The 27,761-nt window shown below is 69.5% G+C and overlaps 1 protein-coding gene across 1 annotated transcript in view; it reads left to right on the top strand.

The window, feature by feature from the left end:
• Positions 1–26,537, top strand: part of NECTIN2 (nectin cell adhesion molecule 2) — a 61,283-nt gene extending 34,746 nt beyond the window's left edge. Inside the window, exons 6-9 of the mRNA XM_075915948.1 lie at positions 7,262–7,403; positions 10,867–10,930; positions 11,197–11,280; positions 24,085–26,537. Coding sequence (XP_075772063.1) covers positions 7,262–7,403; positions 10,867–10,930; positions 11,197–11,280; positions 24,085–24,267 — 473 coding nt within the window. The 3' untranslated portion in view covers positions 24,268–26,537. The remainder of the gene's footprint in view (positions 1–7,261; positions 7,404–10,866; positions 10,931–11,196; positions 11,281–24,084) is intronic.
• Positions 26,538–27,761: the final 1,224 nt, after the last annotated feature.

Raw genomic sequence — 27,761 nt, 5'->3', positions numbered from 1 at the left:
CCAGTCCCCCCCTTCCCGGGGCCACTCCCTCTTCTCCAGTCCCCCCCCCCGGGGCCACTCCCTCTTCTCCAGTCCCCCCCTTTCCGGGGCCACTCCCTCTTCTCCAGTGCCCCCCCCCCGGGGCCACTCCCTCTTCTCCAGTGCCCCCCCCCCGGGGCCGGCCCAGCCCCCCTTTCCAGCTGCTGAGCTGAGGAGGAAGGTGCAGGAGCTAAAAATAGGCGGCAGGAGGACGTGGGGTTTTCCCAGGCGCCGCCCGGCGTGTGGCCAATGCCCGGGGTGGGGGCTGCTCAGTGCCACTGGGCTGCTGGGGCCACACGCCAAGTCCCCTGCATGAAGGGCGCAGCCTGCCCCCCGCCTCAGGGAGCCAGGCCAGTGCCCCCCCCGCCTCAGGGAGCCAGGCCAGTGCCCCCCCCCCGCCTCAGGGAGCCAGGCCAGTGCCCCCCCGCCTCAGGGAGCCAGGCCAGTGCCCCCCCCGCCTCAGGGAGCCAGGCCAGTGCCCCCCCCGCCTCAGGGAGCCATGCCAGTGCCCCCTCCCGCCTCAGGGAGCCAGGCCAGTGCCCCCCCCGCCTCAGGGAGCCAGGCCAGTGCCCCCCCGCCTCAGCCAGTCTCCAGGCATGCCAATTCCCCCCCCCCCCCCGACTCGGGGAGCCATGCCAGTGCCCCCCCCCCGCCTCAGGGAGCCAGGCCAGTGGCCCCCCCCCGCCTCAGGGAGCCAGGCCAGTGCCCCTCCCCCGCCTCAGGGAGCCAGGCCAGTGCCCCTCCCCCCCGCCTCAGGGAGCCAGGCCAGTGCCCCCCCCCCCGCCTCAGGGAGCCAGGCCAGTGCCCCCCCCCCCCCGCCTCAGGGAGCCAGGCCAGTGCCCCCCCCCGCCTCAGGGAGCCAGGCCAGTGCCCCCCCCCCCGCCTCAGGGAGCCAGGCCAGTGCCCCCACCCCCGACTCAGGGAGCCAGGCCAGTGCCCCCCCGCCTCAGCCAGTCTCCAGGCATGCCAATTCCCCCCCCCCCCGACTCAGGGAGCCATGCCAGTGCCCCCCCCCCGACTCAGGGAGCCATGCCAGTGCCCCCCCCCCGACTCAGGGAGCCAGGCCAGTGCCCCCCCCCACCTCAGGGAGCCAGGCCAGTGCCCCCCCCCGACTCAGGGAGCCAGGCCAGTGCCCCCCCCACCTCAGGGAGCCAGGCCAGTGCCCCCCCCCCCCCGTCTCCAGCCAGGTCAGCCTCCCCGCCCCCACCTCCGCCTACGTCCCTGTGGGGCTGCCCTGGCAGGGAGCCACCTCTCCCTGGGTCCCTTCGGAGCCACCTGGAACAAAGCGGCGGGTGGAGCTGGGGGGGGACAGTGCAGCCGCTTACCCCATTGGGTTCATGCCATAGACTGTCCCCATCTCCCCCATGGACCAGCCCCCGCCCGGAGCCCCACGTCGCTCCTCTGACACACGGGGGAGGGGCTGGAGCGCTGGCTGCCGCCTCTCGACCCATAAGAATTCGTGAGGTTGCTCGACTTCGATTAACCGATCCCTAGGTGGGGCCGGAGCGAATTCCTTTCCCCCCCCCCCCCCCGGGAGCTGGGCTGTGTTCCTGTTTATTCCAAGGGGGAAGTACCAGCCCCTATTTCAGTCTCATCGTCCCCCCTCGCCTCTGGCCTGTTGGGGGGATTCACCTGTCGTGGCCAAACCCTTCAGCCAGGTGAGGCGACTGCTCCTCCAGGGACCTCAAAGCCGGGTGCAGCCAGCCAGGGCCTGTCACGTGGCCCCTGCGCACGTGGCATGGGACTCCTGAGTCCCAGGCGCGCTCTAACCATTGTTCTGTCCTCCCCTTTGGGAGGGGTCACTAGCCTGGGTTGGGGTTCTCCAAGCCGCCAGGATCAATTAAGGTGGCTCAGGGCTCCAGAGCCCAGGAGGGAACTGGGGGGAGGGGGGAGGCTCTTGAGGCCCAGCAGCCCAGGAGGGAGTTTGGGGACCTCGGGGTCACAGCTGGGAAGGTCTCAGGGCCCCATAGCATGGGAGGGAAAGGGGGAGCCCAAGGGTCTGGCCCATGGCCCCTGGAGGGGCAGGGTAGGGAGCAGAGAGCTGGGCACAGCAGCACAGGGACTGCAGGGCTAGAGGAGAGAGCTGGATGCAGGGGTAGGGGGCAGGGTTGGGGGCACGGGCTGGGCTGGCTGCAAGGGCAGGGAGGTGGGGGCAGAATTGGCTGTGGGCGGGGGGGAGGGCTGGTTGCTGGTGTAGAGGGGTGGGGGAAGAGCTGGCTACAGGGGTGGGGGCAGGCTGGGTGTAGGTGCAGAAGGGTGGGGCAGAGCTGGCTGGGAGGGCATGCTGACTGCTGGTGCAGAAGGGTGGGGGCAGAGCTGTTGGCAGGGGCAGGTGGGTAGGGGTTGGGCCGGCTGCAGGTGCCAGGGGGTGGGGGCGGAGCTGGCTGCAGGGTGGGGGGGCTGGCTGCGGGCAGGGGGGGCGGCTGCAGGTGTGGAGGGTGGGGGCGGAGCTGGCTGCGGGGAGGGGGAGCCGGCTGCAGGTGCGGAGGGTGGGGGCGGAGCTGGCTGCGGGGAGGGGGGGGCTGGCTGCGGGGAGGGGGGCCGGCTGCAGGTGCGGAGGGTGGGGGCGGAGCTGGCTGCGGGGAGGGGGGGCCGGCTGCAGGTGCGGAGGGTGGGGGCGGAGCTGGCTGCGGGGAGGGGGGCTGGCTGCGGGCAGGGGGGGCCGGCTGCAGGTGCGGAGGGTGGGGGCGGAGCTGGCTGCGGGGAGGGGGGCTGGCTGCGGGCAGGGGGGGCCGGCTGCAGGTGCGGAGGGTGGGGGCGGAGCTGGCTGCGGGGAGGGGGGCTGGCTGCGGGCAGGGGGGGCCGGCTGCAGGTGTGGAGGGTGGGGGCGGAGCTGGCTGCGGGGAGGGGGGCTGGCTGCGGGGAGGGGGGCCGGCTGCAGGTGCGGAGGGTGGGGGCGGAGCTGGCTGCGGGGAGGGGGGCTGGCTGCAGGTGTGGAGGGTGGGGGCGGAGCTGGCTGCGGGGAGGGGGGCTGGCTGCGGGCAGGGGGGGCCGGCTGCAGGTGCGGAGGGTGGGGGCGGAGCTGGCTGCGGGGAGGGGGGCTGGCTGCAGGTGTGGAGGGTGGGGGCGGAGCTGGCTGCGGGGAGGGGGGGCCGGCTGCAGGTGCGGAGGGTGGGGGCGGAGCTGGCTGCGGGGAGGGGGGCTGGCTGCAGGTGTGGAGGGTGGGGGCGGAGCTGGCTGCGGGGAGGGGGGGCCGGCTGCAGGTGCGGAGGGTGGGGGCGGAGCTGGCTGCGGGGAGGGGGGCTGGCTGCGGGCAGGGGGGGCCGGCTGCAGGTGCGGAGGGTGGGGGCGGAGCTGGCTGCGGGGAGGGGGGGCCGGCTGCAGGTGCGGAGGGTGGGGGCGGAGCTGGCTGCGGGGAGGGGGGGCCGGCTGCAGGTGCGGAGGGTGGGGGCGGAGCTGGCTGCGGGGAGGGGGGCTGGCTGCGGGCAGGGGGGGCCGGCTGCAGGTGTGGAGGGTGGGGGCGGAGCTGGCTGCGGGGAAGGGAGCTGGCTGCGGGGCGGGGGGCCGGCTGCAGGTGCGGAGGGTGGGGGCGGAGCTGGCTGCGGGGAGGGGAGCTGGCTGCGGGGAGGGGGGCCGCCTGCAGGTGCGGAGGGTGGGGGCGGAGCTGGCTGCGGGGAGGGGAGCTGGCTGCGGGGAGGGGGGGCCGGCTGCAGGTGTGGAGGGTGGGGGCGGAGCTGGCTGCGGGGAGGGGAGCTGGCTGCGGGGAGGGGGGCCGCCTGCAGGTGCGGAGGGTGGGGGCGGAGCTGGCTGCGGGGAGGGGGGCTGGCTGCGGGGAGGGGGGGCCGGCTGCAGGTGCGGAGGGTGGGGGCGGAGCTGGCTGCGGGGAGGGGAGCTGGCTGCGGGGAGGGGGGGCCGGCTGCAGGTGCGGAGGGTGGGGGCGGAGCTGGCTGCGGGGAGGGGGGGCCGGCTGCAGGTGCGGAGGGTGGGGGCGGAGCTGGCTGCGGGGAGGGGGGCTGGCTGCGGGCAGGGGGGGCCGGCTGCAGGTGTGGAGGGTGGGGGCGGAGCTGGCTGCGGGGAAGGGAGCTGGCTGCGGGGCGGGGGGCCGGCTGCAGGTGCGGAGGGTGGGGGCGGAGCTGGCTGCGGGGAGGGGAGCTGGCTGCGGGGAGGGGGGCCGCCTGCAGGTGCGGAGGGTGGGGGCGGAGCTGGCTGCGGGGAGGGGAGCTGGCTGCGGGGAGGGGGGGCCGGCTGCAGGTGTGGAGGGTGGGGGCGGAGCTGGCTGCGGGGAGGGGAGCTGGCTGCGGGGAGGGGGGCCGCCTGCAGGTGCGGAGGGTGGGGGCGGAGCTGGCTGCGGGGAGGGGGGCTGGCTGCGGGGAGGGGGGGCCGGCTGCAGGTGCGGAGGGTGGGGGCGGAGCTGGCTGCGGGGAGGGGAGCTGGCTGCGGGCAGGGGGGGCCGGCTGCAGGTGTGGAGGGTGGGGGCGGAGCTGGCTGCGGGGAGGGGAGCTGGCTGCGGGGAGGGGGGCCGCCTGCAGGTGCGGAGGGTGGGGGCGGAGCTGGCTGCAGGGCAGGGGGGGCCGGCTGCAGGTGCGGAGGGTGGGGGCGGAGCTGGCTGCGGGGAGGGGGGCCGGCTGCAGGTGTGGAGGGTGGGGGCGGAGCTGGCTGCGGGCAGGGGGGGCCGGCTGCAGGTGCGGAGGGTGGGGGCGGAGCTGGCTGCGGGGAGGGGGGCCGGCTGCAGGTGTGGAGGGTGGGGGCGGAGCTGGCTGCGGGGAGGGGGGCCGGCTGCAGGTGTGGAGGGTGGGGGCGGAGCTGGCTGCGGGGAGGGGGGCCGGCTGCATCTGGCAGGGAGCCAGGCCCGGGGAGTCGGACTTTGTTCCCACGGGGAGGAGGCGAGATCCGATAACCGGCCTGCTCGGCTCCCAGCCCTGGTGGGGGGCGGAGGCCCTGGAGGGAGCCAGGGCGGGGGAGGGTGTCCCTGCCTGATTTCACTGCTTTGGTATTTCGTCTCCCCGGCACACAGTGAAACTTGGCTCCGTCTCCTCCCTTTCGCTCGCGGGGGAGGGCTGACCCTGACCCAGCCCCCCCTTCTGCTGCCTTTCCCACACCTACCCAGGCAGCACCGCTCCCTGCCCCTCCTCCTGTCAGCCAAACCCCTGGGAGTGGGCTAGTGGTTAGCCGGGCTGGGTTCTCCTAACACCCAATGACATTAATGGGCAGCAGGTTCAAGGTGAAGGAAGCATTTCCTTATACAGTGCACAGTTAACCTGTGGAACTCCTTGCCAGAGGAGACTGTGAAGATCAGGACTTGAGCTCTTTTTGGAACCCTGTGAGATCCACCTATGAAGGTTGGGTCCATCAGTGGCCATTAGCCAGGGCAGGGCTGGTGTCCCTGGCGTTGTAGGTCAGGCTGGGAGTGGGCGACAGTGGGGGGTCACTCTGTTTCCTCTCTCTGGGCCCCTGGCAGGGACCGCTGTCGCAGGCAGGATGCTGGGCCAGATGGGCTTTTGGTCTGAGCCAGCCTGGTTGGGCTTGTACTCTCTCCTGGAGCGTGGGGGGTCCTGCACGCCTGGGTTCTACCTTGGGTGCGTGGGGGGAGCAGGGGTGGGTGCCCAGGCACGGCCCTTCCATAGGGAAGACACCCCGGCTCCAGCGAGGCAGGAAGGACGGGCCCAAGGCCGGCCGGGGAGCCCGCAGCCCTGTTCCTTACCCCCCGTCCCCCCCACGGGAGGCGCCTCGCTGTGGCACCTGCAGGCTCAACCAGCCGTTTTCAAGCAGGTTTTCTCACGGCCCAGCTGAAGAAAACGGTTGGTGTCGGAGCAGCGTGTGGGCTCCGGGTGGGGCTGCGGCTCAGCTTCGGGGGCAGCAGGGGCCTCTGGCTTTGAGCGGCTCCCGGAGGAGGGGGAGCCAAAGGCCCCACAGACCATGCTGCCCCGGACGCAGCCAGCGGCAGTTCCCAGCCAATGGGAGTGTGCTGGGGTAGGGGCAGTGTGTGCAGCCCGGGGCATTCCCCCTCCCTCCCTCCCTCCTAGAAGTGGCTTCTGGGGCAGGCTGGGCAGGTAGCTGCCTTGGCACCCCCACTGATCCCCTGTAGCAGCAAGACCCAGGGCCCGACATCCACGACCTGCCAGCCCCTGCCTTCTTCCCTCTACCCTGGGCCGGGCATCAGCTCTCAGCTGGGGAGAGTTGGGGAGCGTTTCCTGGGGCCAGGGACCCCCAGACAAGGGGTGTGGTCGGGGACCCCCCAGTCCTGCACCTCGGAGCAGCCAGAACAGACTCCACCGGCCAGTGGAACGGGGGGGGGGGGTATTGCGTCTCCGGGACAGCCCAGCCCAGACGTGAGGTGGCTACAGGAGTCCGGGCCAGGGCGCCCCTTGGGGCAGGGTCCATCGCCCCTCAGCACCCAGCTTAGTCTGTTCCCTTCATGTTTCCCAGCCAGAAACTGCCCCGGCCCCGCCCCCAGCCGGGTGCCGTCTCCCCCTCCCTCCCTTTGTCTCCCCTGGGAAGAGCCTTGTTCCCTGGGTGTCTGGGCCAACGCACACGTGGGGGAGTCAGTGGGATCCCAGCCCAGCGCAGGGACCCGGTCACAGAGCAGACAGCCCCCCCCCCCCCCCCCGCACAAGAGTTCCTGGGGCAGCCAGGGGTCTGGCTCGCCGGCTCCTTGGGCTCCTCTGAAACTCAGCAGCTTGAAAGTGCTGATTCCGGAGCCGGGGGTTTCTGCACCCACGAATCCTGGCCCTCCGCCTCCACCCTGCTCTACCCGCTGGTCCCCACTGCCCTCTCAGAGTGGGGTCCACTGCTTCCCAGCCCGCTGCCCGGGACCCTATGGGCTGGGGGCCAGAGAGCAGCCTGGCAGCGCCACCTGGTGGGGGCCTAAGGGCTGGGCCAGAGCGAGTGGCTGGGACCCCCAGCCCAATGCCAGCAGGGGGAAGGGCTGGGGGAGGGACGGGGAGATGGGGCTGGCACTGGGGGAGGGGCCGGAGGGGGGATGGGGCCAGCCCGAGGGGGGTGAGATGTCGGTTGAGGAGACGGTGCTGGGCTCGGGGGTTCTCATCTGCTCTGCACCCTGCTCCCCTCGGACAGCACAAACGCCTGTGACCCCAGGAGGGGCAAACCAAGGCTGGCAGAGGGGGCTCCCCATTGTCTAGCGTGAGCCCCAGGGAGGGGGGTCCTACCCCCCCGACCGGGAGCTATGGGGGGCTAGGGCAGGGCAGAGCTGTGACGCAGGAGCCAGAGGAAGGGAGCTCTGTGCCCACAGGGGGCCGGGGGGGACACGCCCGCCTCCCTCATGCCCCCTCCCTGTCTCTTCTAGCCCATCCCAACACGGCCGGCGCGGGCACCACCGGGGGCATCATCGGCGGCATCATCGCTGCCATCGTGGCCGTGGCCGTGGTGGCCACCGGAGTCCTGATCTTCCGCCAGCAGCAGAAGAATCGCGCGGAGCAGGACGACGAGTGAGCCACTGGCCGGCTCTGGCGCAGGCGCAGGGAGCGGGGCGGTGCCGGGGCGCAGGGGTTGGGAGCGGGGCGGTGCCGGGGCGCAGGGGTTGGGAGCGGGGTGGTGCTGGGGCGCAGGGAGCGGGGCAGTGCTGGGGCGCAGGGGTTGGGAGCGGGGCGGTGCTGGGGCGCAGGGCGGTGCCGGGGCGCAGGGGTTGGGAGCGGGGTGGTGCCGGGGCGCAGGGAGCGGGGCGGTGCCGGGGCGCAGGGGTTGGGATCAGGGCGGTGCTGGGGCGCAGGGGTTGGGAGCGGGGCGGTGCTGGGGCACAGGGGTTGAGGGCGGGGCAGTGCTGGGGCGCAGGGGTTGGGAGCGGGGCGGTGCTGGGGCGCAGGGAGCGGGGCGGTGCCGGGGCGCAGGGGTTGGGAGTGGGGCGGTGCTGGGGCGCAGGGAGCGGGGCAGTGCTGGGGCACAGGGGTTGAGGGCGGGGCGGTGCTGGGGCGCAGGGGTTGAGGGCGGGGCGGTGCTGGGGCGCAGGGGTTGGGAGCGGGGCGGTGCCGGGGCACAGGGGTTGAGGGCGGGGCGGTGCTGGGGCGCAGGGGTTGGGAGCGGGGCGGTGCCGGGGCACAGGGAGCGGGGCGGTGCCGGGGCGCAGGGGTTGGGATCAGGGCGGTGCTGGGGCGCAGGGGTTGGGAGCGGGGCGGTGCCGGGGCGCAGGGGTTGGGAGCGGGGCGGTGCTGGGGCGCAGGGAGCAGGGCAGTGCTGGGGCGCAGGGGTTGGGAGCGGGGCGGTGCTGGGGCGCAGGGAGCAGGGCAGTGCTGGGGCACAGGGGTTGAGGGCGGGGCGGTGCTGGGGCGCAGGGGTTGGGAGCGGGGCGGTGCTGGGGCGCAGGGGTTGGGAGCGGGGTGGTGCTGGGGCGCAGGGAGCGGGGCAGTGCTGGGGCGCAGGGGTTGAGGGCGGGGCGGTGCTGGGGCGCAGGGGTTGAGGGCGGGGCGGTGCTGGGGCGCAGGGGTTGGGAGCGGGGCGGTGCCGGGGCACAGGGGTTGAGGGCGGGGCGGTGCTGGGGCGCAGGGGTTGGGAGCGGGGCGGTGCCGGGGCGCAGGGAGCGGGGCGGTGCCGGGGCGCAGGGGTTGGGATCAGGGCGGTGCTGGGGCGCAGGGGTTGGGAGCGGGGCGGTGCCGGGGCGCAGGGGTTGGGTGCGGGGCGGTGCTGGGGCGCAGGGAGCGGGGCAGTGCTGGGGCGCAGGGGTTGGGAGCGGGGCGGTGCCGGGGCGCAGGGAGCGGGGCGGTGCTGGGGCGAAGGGGTTGGGATCGGGGCGGTGCTGGGGCGCAGGGGTTGGGAGCGGGGCGGTGCTGGGGCGCAGGGGTTGGGAGCGGGGCGGTGCCGGGGCGCAGGGGTTGGGAGCGGGGCGGTGCTGGGGCGCAGGGAGCGGGGCAGTGCTGGGGCGCAGGGGTTGGGAGCGGGGCGGTGCCGGGGCGCAGGGAGCGGGGCAGTGCTGGGGCGCAGGGGTTGGGAGCGGGGCGGTGCTGAGGCGCAGGGATCGGGGCGGTGCTGGGGCGAAGGGGTTGGGATCGGGGCGGTGCTGGGGCGCAGGGGTTGGGATCGGGGCGGTGCTGGGGCGCAGGGAGCGGGGCAGTGCTGGGGCGCAGGGGTTGGGAGCGGGGCGGTGCTGGGGCGCAGGGGTTGGGAGCGGGGCGGTGCCGGGGCGCAGGGAGCGGGGCGGTGCCGGGGCGCAGGGGTTGGGATCGGGGCGGTGCTGGGGCGCAGGGGTTGGGAGCGGGGCGGTGCCGGGGCGCAGGGGTTGGGATCAGGGCGGTGCCGGGGCGCAGGGGTTGGGAGCGGGGCGGTGCTGGGGCGCAGGGAGCGGGGCGGTGCCGGGGCGCAGGGGTTGGGAGCGGGGCGGTGCCGGGGCGCAGGGGTTGGGATCAGGGCGGTGCTGGGGCGCAGGGGTTGGGATCGGGGCGGTGCCGGGGCGCAGGGGTTGGGAGCGGGGCGGTGCCGGGGCGCAGGGAGCGGGGCGGTGCTGGGGCGCAGGGGTTGGGGATCAGGGCGGTGCTGGGGCGCAGGGAGCGGGGCGGTGCTGGGGCGCAGGGGTTGGGATCGGGGCGGTGCTGGGGCGAAGGGGTTGGGATCGGGGCGGTGCTGGGGCACAGGGGTTGGGAGCGGGGCGGTGCTGGGGCACAGGGAGCGGGGCGGTGCTGGGGCGCAGGGGGCGGGGCGGTGCTGGGGCGCAGGGAGCGGGGCGGTGCTGGGGCATAGGGAGCGGGGCGGTGCTGGGGCGCAGGGCGGTGCTGGGGCGCAGGGGTTGGGATTGGGGCGGTGCTGGGGCGCAGGGTGGTGCTGGGGCGCAGGGGTTGGGATTGGGGCGGTGCTGGGGTGCAGGGGTTGGGATCAGGGCGGTGCTGGGGCGCAGGGGTTGGGATTGGGGCGGTGCTGGGGCGCAGGGTGGTGCTGGGGCGCAGGGGTTGGGATTGGGGCGGTGCTGGGGCGCAGGGTGGTGCTGGGGCGCAGGGGTTGGGATTGGGGCGGTGCTGGGGCGCAGGGTGGTGCTGGGGCGTAGGAGGCGGGGCGGTGCTGGGGCGCAGGGCGGTGCTGGGGCGCAGGTTGGTGCTGGGGCACAGGGAGCGGGGCGGTGCTGGGGCGCAGGGGGCGGGGCGGTGCTGGGGCGCAGGGTGGTGCTGGGCCACAGGGAGCGGGGCGGTGCTGGGGCGCAGGGGTTGGGATCGGGGCGGTGCTGGGGCGCAGGGCGGTGCTGGGGCACAGGGAGCGGGGCGGTGCTGGGGCGGAGGGGGCGGTGCGGTGCTGGGGCGCAGGGAGCGGGGCGGTGCTGGGGCGCAGGGGGCGGGGCGGTGCTGGGGCACAGGGCGGTGCTGGGGCACGGGGGGGGCGGTGCTGGGGCGCAGGGCGGTGCTGGGGCGCAGGGGTTGGGATCGGGGCGGTGCTGGGGCGCAGGGTGGTGCTGGGGCACAGGGAGCGGGGCGGTGCTGGGGCGCAGGGGTTGGGATCGGGGCGGTGCTGGGGCGCAGGGCGGTGCTGGGGCACAGGGAGCGGGGCGGTGCTGGGGCGGAGGGGGCGGTGCGGTGCTGGGGCGCAGGGAGCGGGGCGGTGCTGGGGCACAGGGCGGTGCTGGGGCACGGGGGGGGCGGTGCTGGGGCGCAGGGCGGTGCTGGGGCGCAGGGGTTGGGAGCAGGGTGGTGCTGGGGCACAGGGAGCAGGGCGGTGCTGGGGCGCAGGGCGGTGCTGGGGCGCAGGGGGCGGGGCGGTGCTGGGGCGCAGGGGTTGGGGATCGGGTCGCTGCCCGGGGGGAGGATGAGGGGAGTGTCTCCAAGCACCTGCAGTGGGAACCGGGGCTGCAGCCTGGGGCGAAGGTTCTGAGGACGCTCAAGGATCCGAGGGGGGGGGGAAGGGGTTCAGGCACATGCCTTCCCCACCCCCCCCGCCTCCACCCACATTCACCTCTCTGCCTCCATCTGCCCCTTGCAGCCTGGACGGGCCCCCGGCCTACAAGCCACCCCCACCCCAGAAGAAGATTGAGGAGCTGGAGCAGGTAGGGGGGCTACGTCCCGTGGGGGGCTGCGTCCCGTGGGGGGCTGCGTCCCGTGGGGGGCTGTGTCCCGTGGGGGTCAGGGACCCGTGGGGGGCTGTGTCCCGTGGGGTCAGGGACCCGTGGGGGGCTGTGTCCCATGGGGGGCTGTGTCCCGTGGGGGTCAGGGTCCCGTGGGGGGCTGTGTCCCATGGGCTTCTGGGTTCTCTTGCTGGCTGTGAGGAGCAGTCCGGCTCTGGCCTGTGCTCAGCGTGTCTGGTTCGTTCCAGGTCTCAAATCCCCCCGTGGCAGAGAGCATCCCCCTGAAAGCCGCCTACTTCGAGCCCAGCATGGTTGGGGGCCCCAGAGAGCCGGTAACTACAGGGAGGGGGATTCAGGGTCGGGATGCAGGAGCCCAGCCCCCCACCACGGTGACTCCTAAGCACCATGTCTGCTCAGAAACCCCTCTGGGCCTCTCCCCACCAGGCCCCTCCCCGAGCTGGGAGAGAAGGCAGGAGTCCTGGCTTTGTGCCCTCCACCCCACTGGATCCCCTAGACCCCACTGCCTCCCCGAGCTGGGAGAGAAGGCAGGAGTCCTGGCTTTGTGCCCTCCACCCCACTGGATCCCCTAGACCCCACTGCCTCCCCGAGCTGGGAGAGAAGGCAGGAGCCCTGGCTTCGTGCCCTCCACCCCACTGGATCCCCTAGACCCCACTGCCTCCTCCCCGAGCTGGGAGAGAAGGCAGGAGTCCTGGCTTTGTGCCCTCCACCCCACTGGATCCCCTAGACCCCACTGCCTCCCCGAGCTGGGAGAGAAGGCAGGAGTCCTGGCTTTGTGCCCTCCACCCCACTGGATCCCCTAGACCCCACTCCCTCCCCGAGCTGGGAGAGAAGGCAGGAGTCCTGGCTTTGTGCCCTCCACCCCACTGGATCCCCTAGACCCCACTGCCTCCCCGAGCTGGGAGAGAAGGCAGGAGCCCTGGCTTCGTGCCCTCCACCCCACTGGATCCCCTAGACCCCACTGCCTCCCCGAGCTGGGAGAGAAGGCAGGAGTCCTGGCTTTGTGCCCTCCACCCCACTGGATCCCCTAGACCCCACTGCCTCCCCGAGCTGGGAGAGAAGGCAGGAGTCCTGGCTTTGTGCCCTCCACCCCACTGGATCCCCTAGACCCCACTGCCTCCCCGAGCTGGGAGAGAAGGCAGGAGTCCTGGCTTTGTGCCCTCCACCCCACTGGATCCCCTAGACCCCACTGCCTCCCCAAGCTGGGAGAGAAGGCAGGAGTCCTGGCTTTGTGCCCTCCACCCCACTGGATCCCCTAGACCCCACTGCCTCCCCGAGCTGGGAGAGAAGGCAGGAGTCCTGGCTTTGTGCCCTCCACCCCACTGGATCCCCTAGACCCCACTCCCTCCCCGAGCTGGGAGAGAAGGCAGGAGCCCTGGCTTCGTGCCCTCCACCCCACTGGATCCCCTAGACCCCACTGCCTCCCCGAGCTGGGAGAGAAGGCAGGAGCCCTGGCTTTGTGCCCTCAACCCCACTGGATCCCCTAGACCCCACTGCCTCCTCCCCGAGCTGGGAGAGAAGGCAGGAGTCCTGGCTTTGTGCCCTCAACCCCACTGGATCCCCTAGACCCCACTGCCTCCTCCCCGAGCTGGGAGAGAAGGCAGGAGTCCTGGCTTTGTGCCCTCCACCCCACTGGATCCCTAGACCCCACTGCCTCCCCGAGCTGGGAGAGAAGGCAGGAGTCCTGGCTTTGTGCCCTCCACCCCACTGGATCCCCTAGACCCCACTGCCTCCCCGAGCTGGGAAAGAAGGCAGGAGTCCTGGCTTTGTGCCCTCCACCCCACTGGATCCCCAAGACCCCACTGCCTCCCTGAGCTGGGAAAGAAGGCAGGAGCCCTGGCTTCGTGCCCTCCACCCCACTGGATCCCCTAGACCCCACTGCCTCCCCGAGCTGGGAGAGAAGGCAGGAGTCCTGGCTTTGTGCCCTCCACCCCACTGGATCCCCTAGACCCCACTGCCTCCCCGAGCTGGGAGAGAAGGCAGGAGTCCTGGCTTTGTGCCCTCCACCCCACTGGATCCCCTAGACCCCACTGCCTCCCCGAGCTGGGAGAGAAGGTAGGAGTCCTGGCTTTGTGCCCTCCACCCCACTGGATCCCCTAGACCCCACTGCCTCCCCGAGCTGGGAGAGAAGGCAGGAGTCCTGGCTTTGTGCCCTCCACCCCACTGGATCCCCTAGACCCCACTGCCTCCCCGAGCTGGGAGAGAAGGCAGGAGCCCTGGCTTCGTGCCCTCCACCCCACTGGATCCCCTAGACCCCACTGCCTCCCCGAGCTGGGAGAGAAGGCAGGAGCCCTGGCTTTGTGCCCTCCACCCCACTGGATCCCCTAGACCCCACTGCCTCCCCGAGCTGGGAGAGAAGGCAGGAGTCCTGGCTTTGTGCCCTCCACCCCACTGGATCCCCTAGACCCCACTGCCTCCCCGAGCTGGGAGAGAAGGCAGGAGGCCTGGCTTTGTGCCCTCCACCCCACTGGATCCCCTAGACCCCACTGCCTCCCCGAGCTGGGAGAGAAGGCAGGAGCCCTGGCTTTGTGCCCTCCACCCCACTGGATCCCCTAGACCCCACTGCCTCCCCGAGCTGGGAGAGAAGGCAGGAGTCCTGGCTTTGTGCCCTCCACCCCACTGGATCCCCTAGACCCCACTGCCTCCCCGAGCTGGGAGAGAAGGCAGGAGTCCTGGCTTTGTGTCCTCCACCCCACTGGATCCCCTAGACCCCACTGCCTCCCCGAGCTGGGAGAGAAGGCAGGAGTCCTGGCTTTGTGCCCTCCACCCCACTGGATCCCCTAGACCCCACTCCCTCCCCGAGTTGGGAGAGGAGGCAGGAGTCCTGGCTTTGTGCCCTCCACCCCACTGGATCCCCTAGACCCCACTGCCTCCCGGAGCTGGGAGAGAAGGCAGGAGTCCTGGCTTTGTGCCCTCCACCCCACTGGATCCCCTAGACCCCACTGCCTCCCCGAGCTGGGAGAGAAGGCAGGAGTCCTGGCTTTGTGCCCTCCACCCCACTGGATCCCCTAGACCCCACTCCCTCCCCGAGTTGGGAGAGAAGGCAGGAGTCCTGGCTTTGTGCCCTCCACCCCACTGGATCCCCTAGACCCCACTGCCTCCCCGAGCTGGGAGAGAAGGCAGGAGCCCTGGCTTTGTGCCCTCCACCCCACTGGATCCCCTAGACCCCACTCCCTCCCCGAGTTGGGAGAGAAGGCAGGAGTCCTGGCTTTGTGCCCTCCACCCCACTGGATCCCCTAGACCCCACTCCCTCCCCGAGCTGGGAGAGAAGGCAGGAGTCCTGGCTTTGTGCCCTCCACCCCACTGGATCCCCTAGACCCCACTGCCTCCCCGAGCTGGGAGAGAAGGCAGGAGCCCTGGCTTTGTGCCCTCCACCCCACTGGATCCCCTAGACCCCACTCCCTCCCCGAGCTGGGAGAGAAGGCAGGAGTCCTGGCTTTGTGCCCTCCACCCCACTGGATCCCCTAGACCCCACACCCTCCCCGAGCTGGGAGAGAAGGCAGGAGTCCTGGCTTTGTGCCCTCCACCCCACTGGATCCCCTAGACCCCACTGCCTCCCCGAGCTGGGAGAGAAGGCAGGAGTCCTGGCTTTGTGCCCTCCACCCCACTGGATCCCCTAGACCCCACTCCCTCCCCGAGTTGGGAGAGAAGGCAGGAGTCCTGGCTTTGTGTCCTCCACCCCACTGGATCCCCTAGACCCCACTGCGTCCCCGAGCTGGGAGAGAAGGCAGGAGCCCTGGCTTTGTGCCCTCCACCCCACTGGATCCCCTAGACCCCACTGCCTCCCCGAGCTGGGAGAGAAGGCAGGAGTCCTGGCTTTGTGCCCTCCACCCCACTGGATCCCCTAGACCCCACTCCCTCCCCGAGTTGGGAGAGAAGGCAGGAGTCCTGGCTTTGTGCCCTCCACCCCACTGGATCCCCTAGACCCCACTCCCTCCCCGAGCTGGGAGAGAAGGCAGGAGTCCTGGCTTTGTGCCCTCCACCCCACTGGATCCCCTAGACCCCACTGCCTCCCCGAGCTGGGAGAGAAGGCAGGAGTCCTGGCTTTGTGCCCTCCACCCCACTGGATCCCCTAGACCCCACTGCCTCCCCGAGCTGGGAGAGAAGGCAGGAGTCCTGGCTTTGTGCCCTCCACCCCACTGGATCCCCTAGACCCCACTGCCTCCCCGAGCTGGGAGAGAAGGCAGGAGTCCTGGCTTTGTGCCCTCCACCCCACTGGATCCCCTAGACCCCACTGCCTCCCCGAGCTGGGAGAGAAGGCAGGAGCCCTGGCTTCGTGCCCTCCACCCCACTGGATCCCCTAGACCCCACTGCCTCCCCGAGCTGGGAGAGAAGGCAGGAGTCCTGGCTTTGTGCCCTCCACCCCACTGGATCCCCTAGACCCCACTCCCTCCCCGAGCTGGGAGAGAAGGCAGGAGCCCTGGCTTCGTGCCCTCCACCCCACTGGATCCCCTAGACCCCACTGCCTCCCCGAGCTGGGAGAGAAGGCAGGAGGCCTGGCTTTGTGCCCTCCACCCCACTGGATCCCCTAGACCCCACTGCCTCCCCGAGCTGGGAGAGAAGGCAGGAGGCCTGGCTTTGTGCCCTCCACCCCACTGGATCCCCTAGACCCCACTGCCTCCCCGAGCTGGGAGAGAAGGCAGGAGCCCTGGCTTTGTGCCCTCCACCCCACTGGATCCCCTAGACCCCACTGCCTCCCCGAGCTGGGAGAGAAGGCAGGAGGCCTGGCTTTGTGCCCTCCACCCCACTGGATCCCCTAGACCCCACTGCCTCCCCGAGCTGGGAGAGAAGGCAGGAGTCCTGGCTTTGTGTCCTCCACCCCACTGGATCCCCTAGACCCCACTGCCTCCCCGAGCTGGGAGAGAAGGCAGGAGTCCTGGCTTTGTGCCCTCCACCCCACTGGATCCCCTAGACCCCACTCCCTCCCCGAGTTGGGAGAGAAGGCAGGAGTCCTGGCTTTGTGCCCTCCACCCCACTGGATCCCCTAGACCCCACTGCCTCCCCGAGCTGGGAGAGAAGGCAGGAGTCCTGGCTTTGTGCCCTCCACCCCACTGGATCCCCTAGACCCCACTGCCTCCCCGAGCTGGGAGAGAAGGCAGGAGTCCTGGCTTTGTGCCCTCCACCCCACTGGATCCCCTAGACCCCACTCCCTCCCCGAGCTGGGAGAGAAGGCAGGAGTCCTGGCTTTGTGCCCTCCACCCCACTGGATCCCCTAGACCCCACTGCCTCCCCGAGTTGGGAGAGAAGGCAGGAGTCCTGGCTTTGTGCCCTCCACCCCACTGGATCCCCTAGACCCCACTGCCTCCCCGAGCTGGGAGAGAAGGCAGGAGCCCTGGCTTTGTGCCCTCCACCCCACTGGATCCCCTAGACCCCACTCCCTCCCCGAGTTGGGAGAGAAGGCAGGAGTCCTGGCTTTGTGCCCTCCACCCCACTGGATCCCCTAGACCCCACTCCCTCCCCGAGCTGGGAGAGAAGGCAGGAGTCCTGGCTTTGTGCCCTCCACCCCACTGGATCCCCTAGACCCCACTGCCTCCCCGAGCTGGGAGAGAAGGCAGGAGCCCTGGCTTTGTGCCCTCCACCCCACTGGATCCCCTAGACCCCACTCCCTCCCCGAGCTGGGAGAGAAGGCAGGAGTCCTGGCTTTGTGCCCTCCACCCCACTGGATCCCCTAGACCCCACTCCCTCCCCGAGCTGGGAGAGAAGGCAGGAGTCCTGGCTTTGTGTCCTCCACCCCACTGGATCCCCTAGACCCCACTGCCTCCCCGAGCTGGGAGAGAAGGCAGGAGCCCTGGCTTTGTGCCCTCCACCCCACTGGATCCCCTAGACCCCACTCCCTCCCCGAGCTGGGAGAGAAGGCAGGAGTCCTGGCTTTGTGCCCTCCACCCCACTGGATCCCCTAGACCCCACTCCCTCCCCGAGTTGGGAGAGAAGGCAGGAGCCATGGCTTTGTGCCCTCCACCCCACTGGATCCCCTAGACCCCACTGCCTCCCCGAGCTGGGAGAGAAGGCAGGAGTCCTGGCTTTGTGCCCTCCACCCCACTGGATCCCCTAGACCCCACTCCCTCCCCGAGCTGGGAGAGAAGGCAGGAGACCTGGCTTCGTGCCCTCCACCCCACTGGATCCCCTAGACCCCACTGCCTCCCCGAGCTGGGAGAGAAGGCAGGAGCCCTGGCTTCGTGCCCTCCACCCCACTGGATCCCCTAGACCCCACTGCCTCCCCGAGCTGGGAGAGAAGGCAGGAGCCCTGGCTTCGTGCCCTCCACCCCACTGGATCCCCTAGACCCCACTGCCTCCCCGAGCTGGGAGAGAAGGCAGGAGGCCTGGCTTTGTGCCCTCCACCCCACTGGATCCCCTAGACCCCACTGCCTCCCCGAGCTGGGAGAGAAGGCAGGAGGCCTGGCTTTGTGCCCTCCACCCCACTGGATCCCCTAGACCCCACTGCCTCCCCGAGCTGGGAGAGAAGGCAGGAGGCCTGGCTTTGTGCCCTCCACCCCACTGGATCCCCTAGACCCCACTGCCTCCCCGAGCTGGGAGAGAAGGCAGGAGCCCTGGCTTCGTGCCCTCCACCCCACTGGATCCCCTAGACCCCACTGCCTCCCCGAGCTGGGAGAGAAGGCAGGAGTCCTGGCTTTGTGCCCTCCACCCCACTGGATCCCCTAGACCCCACTGCCTCCCCGAGCTGGGAGAGAAGGCAGGAGGCCTGGCTTTGTGCCCTCCACCCCACTGGATCCCCTAGACCCCACTGCCTCCCCGAGCTGGGAGAGAAGGCAGGAGCCCTGGCTTTGTGCCCTCCACCCCACTGGATCCCCTAGACCCCACTGCCTCCCCGAGCTGGGAGAGAAGGCAGGAGTCCTGGCTTTGTGCCCTCCACCCCACTGGATCCCCTAGACCCCACTGCCTCCCCGAGCTGGGAGAGAAGGCAGGAGTCCTGGCTTTGTGTCCTCCACCCCACTGGATCCCCTAGACCCCACTGCCTCCCCGAGCTGGGAGAGAAGGCAGGAGTCCTGGCTTTGTGCCCTCCACCCCACTGGATCCCCTAGACCCCACTCCCTCCCCGAGTTGGGAGAGAAGGCAGGAGTCCTGGCTTTGTGCCCTCCACCCCACTGGATCCCCTAGACCCCACTGCCTCCCTGAGCTGGGAGAGAAGGCAGGAGTCCTGGCTTTGTGCCCTCCACCCCACTGGATCCCCTAGACCCCACTGCCTCCCCGAGCTGGGAGAGAAGGCAGGAGTCCTGGCTTTGTGCCCTCCACCCCACTGGATCCCCTAGACCCCACTCCCTCCCCGAGTTGGGAGAGAAGGCAGGAGTCCTGGCTTTGTGCCCTCCACCCCACTGGATCCCCTAGACCCCACTGCCTCCCCGAGCTGGGAGAGAAGGCAGGAGCCCTGGCTTTGTGCCCTCCACCCCACTGGATCCCCTAGACCCCACTCCCTCCCCGAGTTGGGAGAGAAGGCAGGAGTCCTGGCTTTGTGCCCTCCACCCCACTGGATCCCCTAGACCCCACTCCCTCCCCGAGCTGGGAGAGAAGGCAGGAGTCCTGGCTTTGTGCCCTCCACCCCACTGGATCCCCTAGACCCCACTGCCTCCCCGAGCTGGGAGAGAAGGCAGGAGCCCTGGCTTTGTGCCCTCCACCCCACTGGATCCCCTAGACCCCACTCCCTCCCCGAGCTGGGAGAGAAGGCAGGAGTCCTGGCTTTGTGCCCTCCACCCCACTGGATCCCCTAGACCCCACTCCCTCCCCGAGCTGGGAGAGAAGGCAGGAGTCCTGGCTTTGTGCCCTCCACCCCACTGGATCCCCTAGACCCCACTGCCTCCCCGAGCTGGGAGAGAAGGCAGGAGTCCTGGCTTTGTGCCCTCCACCCCACTGGATCCCCTAGACCCCACTCCCTCCCCGAGTTGGGAGAGAAGGCAGGAGTCCTGGCTTTGTGTCCTCCACCCCACTGGATCCCCTAGACCCCACTGCCTCCCCGAGCTGGGAGAGAAGGCAGGAGCCCTGGCTTTGTGCCCTCCACCCCACTGGATCCCCTAGACCCCACTGCCTCCCCGAGCTGGGAGAGAAGGCAGGAGTCCTGGCTTTGTGCCCTCCACCCCACTGGATCCCCTAGACCCCACTCCCTCCCCGAGTTGGGAGAGAAGGCAGGAGTCCTGGCTTTGTGCCCTCCACCCCACTGGATCCCCTAGACCCCACTCCCTCCCCGAGCTGGGAGAGAAGGCAGGAGTCCTGGCTTTGTGCCCTCCACCCCACTGGATCCCCTAGACCCCACTGCCTCCCCGAGCTGGGAGAGAAGGCAGGAGTCCTGGCTTTGTGCCCTCCACCCCACTGGATCCCGTAGACCCCACTGCCTCCCCGAGCTGGGAGAGAAGGCAGGAGTCCTGGCTTTGTGCCCTCCACCCCACTGGATCCCCTAGACCCCACTGCCTCCCCGAGCTGGGAGAGAAGGCAGGAGTCCTGGCTTTGTGCCCTCCACCCCACTGGATCCCCTAGACCCCACTGCCTCCCCGAGCTGGGAGAGAAGGCAGGAGCCCTGGCTTCGTGCCCTCCACCCCACTGGATCCCCTAGACCCCACTGCCTCCCCGAGCTGGGAGAGAAGGCAGGAGTCCTGGCTTTGTGCCCTCCACCCCACTGGATCCCCTAGACCCCACTCCCTCCCCGAGCTGGGAGAGAAGGCAGGAGCCCTGGCTTCGTGCCCTCCACCCCACTGGATCCCCTAGACCCCACTGCCTCCCCGAGCTGGGAGAGAAGGCAGGAGGCCTGGCTTTGTGCCCTCCACCCCACTGGATCCCCTAGACCCCACTGCCTCCCCGAGCTGGGAGAGAAGGCAGGAGTCCTGGCTTTGTGCCCTCCACCCCACTGGATCCCCTAGACCCCACTGCCTCCCCGAGCTGGGAGAGAAGGCAGGAGTCCTGGCTTTGTGTCCTCCACCCCACTGGATCCCCTAGACCCCACTGCCTCCCCGAGCTGGGAGAGAAGGCAGGAGTCCTGGCTTTGTGCCCTCCACCCCACTGGATCCCCTAGACCCCACTCCCTCCCCGAGCTGGGAGAGAAGGCAGGAGTCCTGGCTTTGTGCCCTCCACCCCACTGGATCCCCTAGACCCCACTGCCTCCCCGAGCTGGGAGAGAAGGCAGGAGGCCTGGCTTTGTGCCCTCCACCCCACTGGATCCCCTAGACCCCACTGCCTCCCCGAGCTGGGAGAGAAGGCAGGAGCCCTGGCTTTGTGCCCTCCACCCCACTGGATCCCCTAGACCCCACTGCCTCCCCGAGCTGGGAGAGAAGGCAGGAGTCCTGGCTTCGTGCCCTCCACCCCACTGGATCCCCTAGACCCCACTGCCTCCCCGAGTTGGGAGAGAAGGCAGGAGTCCTGGCTTTGTGCCCTCCACCCCACTGGATCCCCTAGACCCCACTGCCTCCCCGAGCTGGGAGAGAAGGCAGGAGCCCTGGCTTTGTGCCCTCCACCCCACTGGATCCCCTAGACCCCACTCCCTCCCCGAGTTGGGAGAGAAGGCAGGAGTCCTGGCTTTGTGCCCTCCACCCCACTGGATCCCCTAGACCCCACTCCCTCCCCGAGCTGGGAGAGAAGGCAGGAGTCCTGGCTTTGTGCCCTCCACCCCACTGGATCCCCTAGACCCCACTGCCTCCCCGAGCTGGGAGAGAAGGCAGGAGCCCTGGCTTTGTGCCCTCCACCCCACTGGATCCCCTAGACCCCACTCCCTCCCCGAGCTGGGAGAGAAGGCAGGAGTCCTGGCTTTGTGCCCTCCACCCCACTGGATCCCCTAGACCCCACTCCCTCCCCGAGTTGGGAGAGAAGGCAGGAGTCCTGGCTTTGTGTCCTCCACCCCACTGGATCCCCTAGACCCCACTGCCTCCCCGAGCTGGGAGAGAAGGCAGGAGCCCTGGCTTTGTGCCCTCCACCCCACTGGATCCCCTAGACCCCACTGCCTCCCCGAGCTGGGAGAGAAGGCAGGAGTCCTGGCTTTGTGCCCTCCACCCCACTGGATCCCCTAGACCCCACTCCCTCCCCGAGTTGGGAGAGAAGGCAGGAGCCATGGCTTTGTGCCCTCCACCCCACTGGATCCCCTAGACCCCACTGCCTCCCCGAGCTGGGAGAGAAGGCAGGAGTCCTGGCTTTGTGCCCTCCACCCCACTGGATCCCCTAGACCCCACTCCCTCCCCGAGCTTGGAGAGAAGGCAGGAGCCCTGGCTTCGTGCCCTCCACCCCACTGGATCCCCTAGACCCCACTGCCTCCCCGAGCTGGGAGAGAAGGCAGGAGCCCTGGCTTCGTGCCCTCCACCCCACTGGATCCCCTAGACCCCACTGCCTCCCCGAGCTGGGAGAGAAGGCAGGAGCCCTGGCTTCGTGCCCTCCACCCCACTGGATCCCCTAGACCCCACTGCCTCCCCGAGCTGGGAGAGAAGGCAGGAGGCCTGGCTTTGTGCCCTCCACCCCACTGGATCCCCTAGACCCCACTGCCTCCCCGAGCTGGGAGAGAAGGCAGGAGGCCTGGCTTTGTGCCCTCCACCCCACTGGATCCCCTAGACCCCACTGCCTCCCCGAGCTGGGAGAGAAGGCAGGAGGCCTGGCTTTGTGCCCTCCACCCCACTGGATCCCCTAGACCCCACTGCCTCCCCGAGCTGGGAGAGAAGGCAGGAGGCCTGGCTTTGTGCCCTCCACCCCACTGGATTCCCTAGACCCCACTGCCTCCCCGAGCTGGGAGAGAAGGCAGGAGCCCTGGCTTTGTGCCCTCCACCCCACTGGATCCCCTAGACCCCACTGCCTCCCCGAGCTGGGAGAGAAGGCAGGAGTCCTGGCTTTGTGCCTCCACCCCACTGGATCCCCTAGACCCCACTGCCTCCCCGAGCTGGGAGAGAAGGCAGGAGTCCTGGCTTTGTGTCCTCCACCCCACTGGATCCCCTAGACCCCACTGCCTCCCCGAGCTGGGAGAGAAGGCAGGAGTCCTGGCTTTGTGCCCTCCACCCCACTGGATCCCCTAGACCCCACTCCCTCCCCGAGTTGGGAGAGAAGGCAGGAGTCCTGGCTTTGTGCCCTCCACCCCACTGGATCCCCTAGACCCCACTGCCTCCCCGAGCTGGGAGAGAAGGCAGGAGTCCTGGCTTTGTGCCCTCCACCCCACTGGATCCCCTAGACCCCACTGCCTCCCCGAGCTGGGAGAGAAGGCAGGAGCCCTGGCTTTGTGCCCTCCACCCCACTGGATCCCCTAGACCCCACTCCCTCCCCGAGTTGGGAGAGAAGGCAGGAGTCCTGGCTTTGTGCCCTCCACCCCACTGGATCCCCTAGACCCCACTGCCTCCCCGAGCTGGGAGAGAAGGCAGGAGCCCTGGCTTTGTGCCCTCCACCCCACTGGATCCCCTAGACCCCACTCCCTCCCCGAGCTGGGAGAGAAGGCAGGAGTCCTGGCTTTGTGCCCTCCACCCCACTGGATCCCCTAGACCCCACTCCCTCCCCGAGCTGGGAGAGAAGGCAGGAGTCCTGGCTTTGTGCCCTCCACCCCACTGGATCCCCTAGACCCCACTGCCTCCCCGAGCTGGGAGAGAAGGCAGGAGCCCTGGCTTTGTGCCCTCCACCCCACTGGATCCCCTAGACCCCACTCCCTCCCCGAGCTGGGAGAGAAGGCAGGAGTCCTGGCTTTGTGCCCTCCACCCCACTGGATCCCCTAGACCCCACTCCCTCCCCGAGCTGGGAGAGAAGGCAGGAGGCCTGGCTTTGTGCCCTCCACCCCACTGGATCCCCTAGACCCCACTGCCTCCCCGAGCTGGGAGAGAAGGCAGGAGTCCTGGCTTTGTGCCCTCCACCCCACTGGATCCCCTAGACCCCACTCCCTCCCCGAGTTGGGAGAGAAGGCAGGAGTCCTGGCTTTGTGTCCTCCACCCCACTGGATCCCCTAGACCCCACTGCCTCCCCGAGCTGGGAGAGAAGGCAGGAGCCCTGGCTTTGTGCCCTCCACCCCACTGGATCCCCTAGACCCCACTGCCTCCCCGAGCTGGGAGAGAAGGCAGGAGTCCTGGCTTTGTGCCCTCCACCCCACTGGATCCCCTAGACCCCACTGCCTCCCCGAGCTGGGAGAGAAGGCAGGAGTCCTGGCTTTGTGCCCTCCACCCCACTGGATCCCCTAGACCCCACTCCCTCCCCGAGTTGGGAGAGAAGGCAGGAGCCATGGCTTTGTGCCCTCCACCCCACTGGATCCCCTAGACCCCACTGCCTCCCCGAGCTGGGAGAGAAGGCAGGAGTCCTGGCTTTGTGCCCTCCACCCCACTGGATCCCCTAGACCCCACTCCCTCCCCGAGCTGGGAGAGAAGGCAGGAGTCCTGGCTTTGTGCCCTCCACCCCACTGGATCCCCTAGACCCCACTGCCTCCCCGAGCTGGGAGAGAAGGCAGGAGTCCTGGCTTTGTGCCCTCCACCCCACTGGATCCCCTAGACCCCACTCCCTCCCCGAGTTGGGAGAGAAGGCAGGAGCCATGGCTTTGTGCCCTCCACCCCACTGGATCCCCTAGACCCCACTGCCTCCCCGAGCTGGGAGAGAAGGCAGGAGTCCTGGCTTTGTGCCCTCCACCCCACTGGATCCCCTAGACCCCACTCCCTCCCCGAGCTGGGAGAGAAGGCAGGAGCCCTGGGTTTGTGCCCTCCAGCCCACTGGATCCCCTAGACCCCACTGCCTCCCCGAACTGGGAGAGAAGGCAGGAGTCCTGGCTTTGTGCCCTCCACCCCACTGGATCCCCTAGACCCCACTGCCTCCCCGAGCTGGGAGAGAAGGCAGGAGTCCTGGCTTCGTGCCCTCCACCCCACTGGATCCCCTAGACCCCACTGCCTCCCCGAGCTGGGAGAGAAGGCAGGAGCCCTGGCTTTGTGCCCTCCACCCCACTGGATCCCCTAGACCCCACTGCCTCCCCGAGCTGGGAGAGAAGGCAGGAGTCCTGGCTTTGTGCCCTCCACCCCACTGGATCCCCTAGACCCCACTGCCTCCCCGAGCTGGGAGAGAAGGCAGGAGCCCCTCGGCTCTAAGCCACAAGCCACCGCTAGTCCATGTGTCTGTGGGCGCGGAGGTCGCTGTGGGGTCAGTGTCCTGCTGCCCACCCCATCTGTCCGTTCAACTCCTTGCAGGACCTGCCCCGGTACCACGAACTGCCGACGCGGGAGCACACGGAGCCGGCAGCAGCCCCAGGGCCCAGCCTGGAGGACGAGTACCTGGACCAGATCCACCCCATCTATGACGCCCTCTCCTTCGCCTCTGGGGAGGGTTCCCAGGAGCAGGGCTTCATTATGTCCCCGGCGCTGTACGTCTGACAGCCAGGCAGCGATGGCCACACGGCTCCTGGACAGACCCAGACCCAGACCCAGGGGCTCCCCTGGCCTGAGATCGGCCAGAGGATCCCGTGGGCCTGGACTCTGCCAGCCCCACCGCTCCCTGGGAACCCCTGCCCCAGCCCCAGCCCCACTGCTCCTGAGATGGCTCCCCCCAGAGACAGGGAGCTGCTGCGACGTCCTAGGCTGACCCCTGGCTCTGCCCACAGCCTCCTTGGACAGACTCTGGTGTCTGGCTCCCCCTCCAACTGGACTCCTGTCCTGCCTGCTCCCAGCAGGCCTGGGGGAAGGGCCTGGAGGCCTCAGGCCTTGTCTGGATTTGCCAAAGCTCAGAACTCCCCTCTCTGCTGGGCCAGGGGACAGGTCTCTCCTTGCCGGGGGTCTGGAGGGCAGGTGAGTTCCTGTACAGGCAGCTCCCTGCTGCTGCTGCTGCCTGTGAGTGGGGCAGAGACCCTGTTCCCTGCCCCCACACCAGGCCAGCCCATTCCCTGCTGCCAGGAGCCATGTGTACTGCAAGGAGCCTGATGCTGCTGCTGACTCCACTTCTCACCAAATCCAGCCTGGGGTCTCCACTAGCTCAGCCAGGACCTGGCCTCTGCGACTCCCGAGCTCAGCTCCTCCGGCACCTCCCACTGAACAGCCACTACCCCAGAGGCCTCTGCCTCTAGATCAAGTGCTGCTTCCTTCTCCCTCCGTAGGGTGGCAAATGAAAGAGGGGGGCTTAGCAGCCTCTCTTGGGGCCTTTGCAGACACCCTCAGTGAATGGCCCTGGACTAGGGCCTTCGGGACCACGACTGAGCCGCTGGCCTGGGGCTTTCGCTGCCGCCTTCGGGACCACGACTGAGCCGCTGGCCTGGGGCTTTCGCTGCCGCCTTCGGGACCACGACTGAGCCGCTGGCCTGGGGCTTTCGCTGCCGCCTTCGGGACCACGACTGAGCCGCTGGGCCTGGGGCTTTCGCTGCCGCCTTCGGGACCACGACTGAGCCGCTGGCCTGGGGCTTTCGCTGCCGCCTTCGGGACCACGACTGAGCCGCTGGCCTGGGGCTTTCGCTGCCGCCTTCGGGACCACGACTGAGCCGCTGGCCTGGGGCTTTCGCTGCCGCCTTCGGGACCACGACTGAGCCGCTGGGCCTGGGGCTTTCGCTGCCGCCTTCGGGACCACGACTGAGCCGCTGGCCTGGGGCTTTCGCTGCCGCCTTCGGGACCACGACTGAGCCGCTGGCCTGGGGCTTTCGCTGCCGCCTTCGGGACCACGACTGAGCCGCTGGGCCTGGGGCTTTCGCTGCCGCCTTCGGGACCACGACTGAGCCGCTGGCCTGGGGCTTTCGCTGCCGCCTTCGGGACCACGACTGAGCCGCTGGGCCTGGGGCTTTCGCTGCCGCCTTCGGGACCACGACTGAGCCGCTGGCCTGGGGCTTTCGCTGCCGCCTTCGCGACCACGACTGAGCCGCTGGGCTGGGGCTTTCGCTGCCGCCTTCGGGACCACGACTGAGCCGCTGGGCCTGGGGCTTTCGCTGCCGCCTTCGGGACCACGACTGAGCCGCGGGCCTGGGGCTTTCGCTGCCGCCTTCGGGACCACGACTGAGCCGCTGGGCTGGGGCTTTCGCTGCCGCCTTCGGGACCACGACTGAGCCGCTGGCCTGGGGCTTTCGCTGCCGCCTTCGGGACCACGACTGAGCCGCTGGGCCTGGGGCTTTCGCTGCCGCCTTCGGGACCACGACCGAGCCGCTGGGCCTGGGGCTTTCGCTGCCGCCTTCGGGACCACGACTGAGCCGCTGGCCTGGGGCTTTCGCTGCCGCCTTCGGGACCACGACTGAGCCGCTGGCCTGGGGCTTTCGCTGCCGCCTTCGCGACCACGACTGAGCCGCTGGCCTGGGGCTTTCGCTGCCGCCTTCGGGACCACGACTGAGCCGCTGGCCTGGGGCTTTCGCTGCCGCCTTCGGGACCACGACTGAGCCGCTGGGCCTGGGGCTTTCGCTGCCGCCTTCGGGACCACGACTGAGCCGCTGGGCCTGGGGCTTTCGCTGCCGCCTTCGGGACCACGACTGAGCCGCGGGCCTGGATTAGGGTTTTGCTGTCTCTTACAATAAGTGTGACTAACCCAGGGCTGGTGGCATTTTTCTTTGTGGCTGGAGAAGGCCTTGATGCTGCCCACCATGGCAGCGGTGGGTTGATGCTGCCAGGGGTGAGCCTAAAATCCACTAAAATAGCTTGAATAAAGCTATTAACTGGTTGGCACATTACAAAGCCAATTTCCTCTGCCTTTGACATTCACATTTTCACACCAAAAGCTATGAGTGGGTCACATCTAGCCCATTTAATTAGCATCATTAACACAGACCCTAAAATTGACAAGTATTGTGCTTTAGATATTAGTTCCTGTTATTTCTATTCCAATTCAAAGCCCTATGTGGCTTTTACCCACGGAAACTCATGACCCTGTATATTTTGGTTAGTCTCTACGGTGCCACAGGACCTCTTGTTTTCAGGCTCTGTGGCTGAGGCGCCCGTAGGCCAGGGTCCCCCGAGATCGCACTATTGCCGTCATTGGAGCATGTGACTTTCTGCTCCGCAGCTAATGGCGGTTGCCCTGGCAGTCTGGCTACAGACAAAACCCGCCTTCTCCTTACACTGCTGTGTGGCAAGAAAGTGCCGTCCTCTGGGGAGTGAGGGGAGCAGAGAGGCTGGACACTACCAGCCCCGGGGGAGGGGGTCTGGACAGCCGTTTGTCACAGAGTGTGGGGGGGCCCTGCACCCCTATCCACAGCCAGAGGGGACTGTCAGCTGGCAGGTAGAACTGGAAGGTTGATTGATTGTCAGGGACACAGCGTAGCATAAGATTGATGTTAACACAGGGACCAAGAGCAGGCAGCCTTATCCTTCTGCCCTGAGCCCCTTCCCTCCCCCTAACCCAGCCTGGTGTCAGCCCTGCCTATCCTCCGTCTCCCTTCCCTGGCAGGATTGCTATCCCCTAGGCCTGGCCCTCAGGCGCCAGAGAGCCCGAATACGCTTCTGCAGTGACTCAGCCCCCTCCTCCAGACAGTAAGAACCGCACACAAAGCAACACGATCCCCGCCACGTCCCCTCCCAGTGACACGATCCCCGCCACGATCCCCGCCATGTCCCCTCCCAGTGACACGATCCATGACACGATCCTCGCCACGTCCCCTCCCAGTGACACGATCCCCGCCACGATCCCCGCCACGTCCCCTCCCAGTGACACGATCCCCGCCACGTCCCCTCCCAGTGACACGATCCCCGCCACGATCCCCGCCACGTCCCCTCCCAGTGACACGATCCCCGCCACGATCCCCGCCACGTCCCCTCCCAGTGACACGATCCATGACACGATCCCCGCCACGTCCCCTCCCCGTGACACGATCCATGACACGATCCCCGCCACGTCCCATCCCCGTGACACGATCCATGACACGATCCCCGCCACGTCCCATCCCAGTGACACAATCCCCGCCATG

Source organism: Pelodiscus sinensis, unplaced genomic scaffold (assembly GCF_049634645.1).
Source record: "Pelodiscus sinensis isolate JC-2024 unplaced genomic scaffold, ASM4963464v1 ctg73, whole genome shotgun sequence".
Classification (NCBI taxonomy): Eukaryota; Metazoa; Chordata; order Testudines; family Trionychidae; genus Pelodiscus; species Pelodiscus sinensis.
This window is presented reverse-complemented; position numbering and strand designations above follow the sequence as displayed.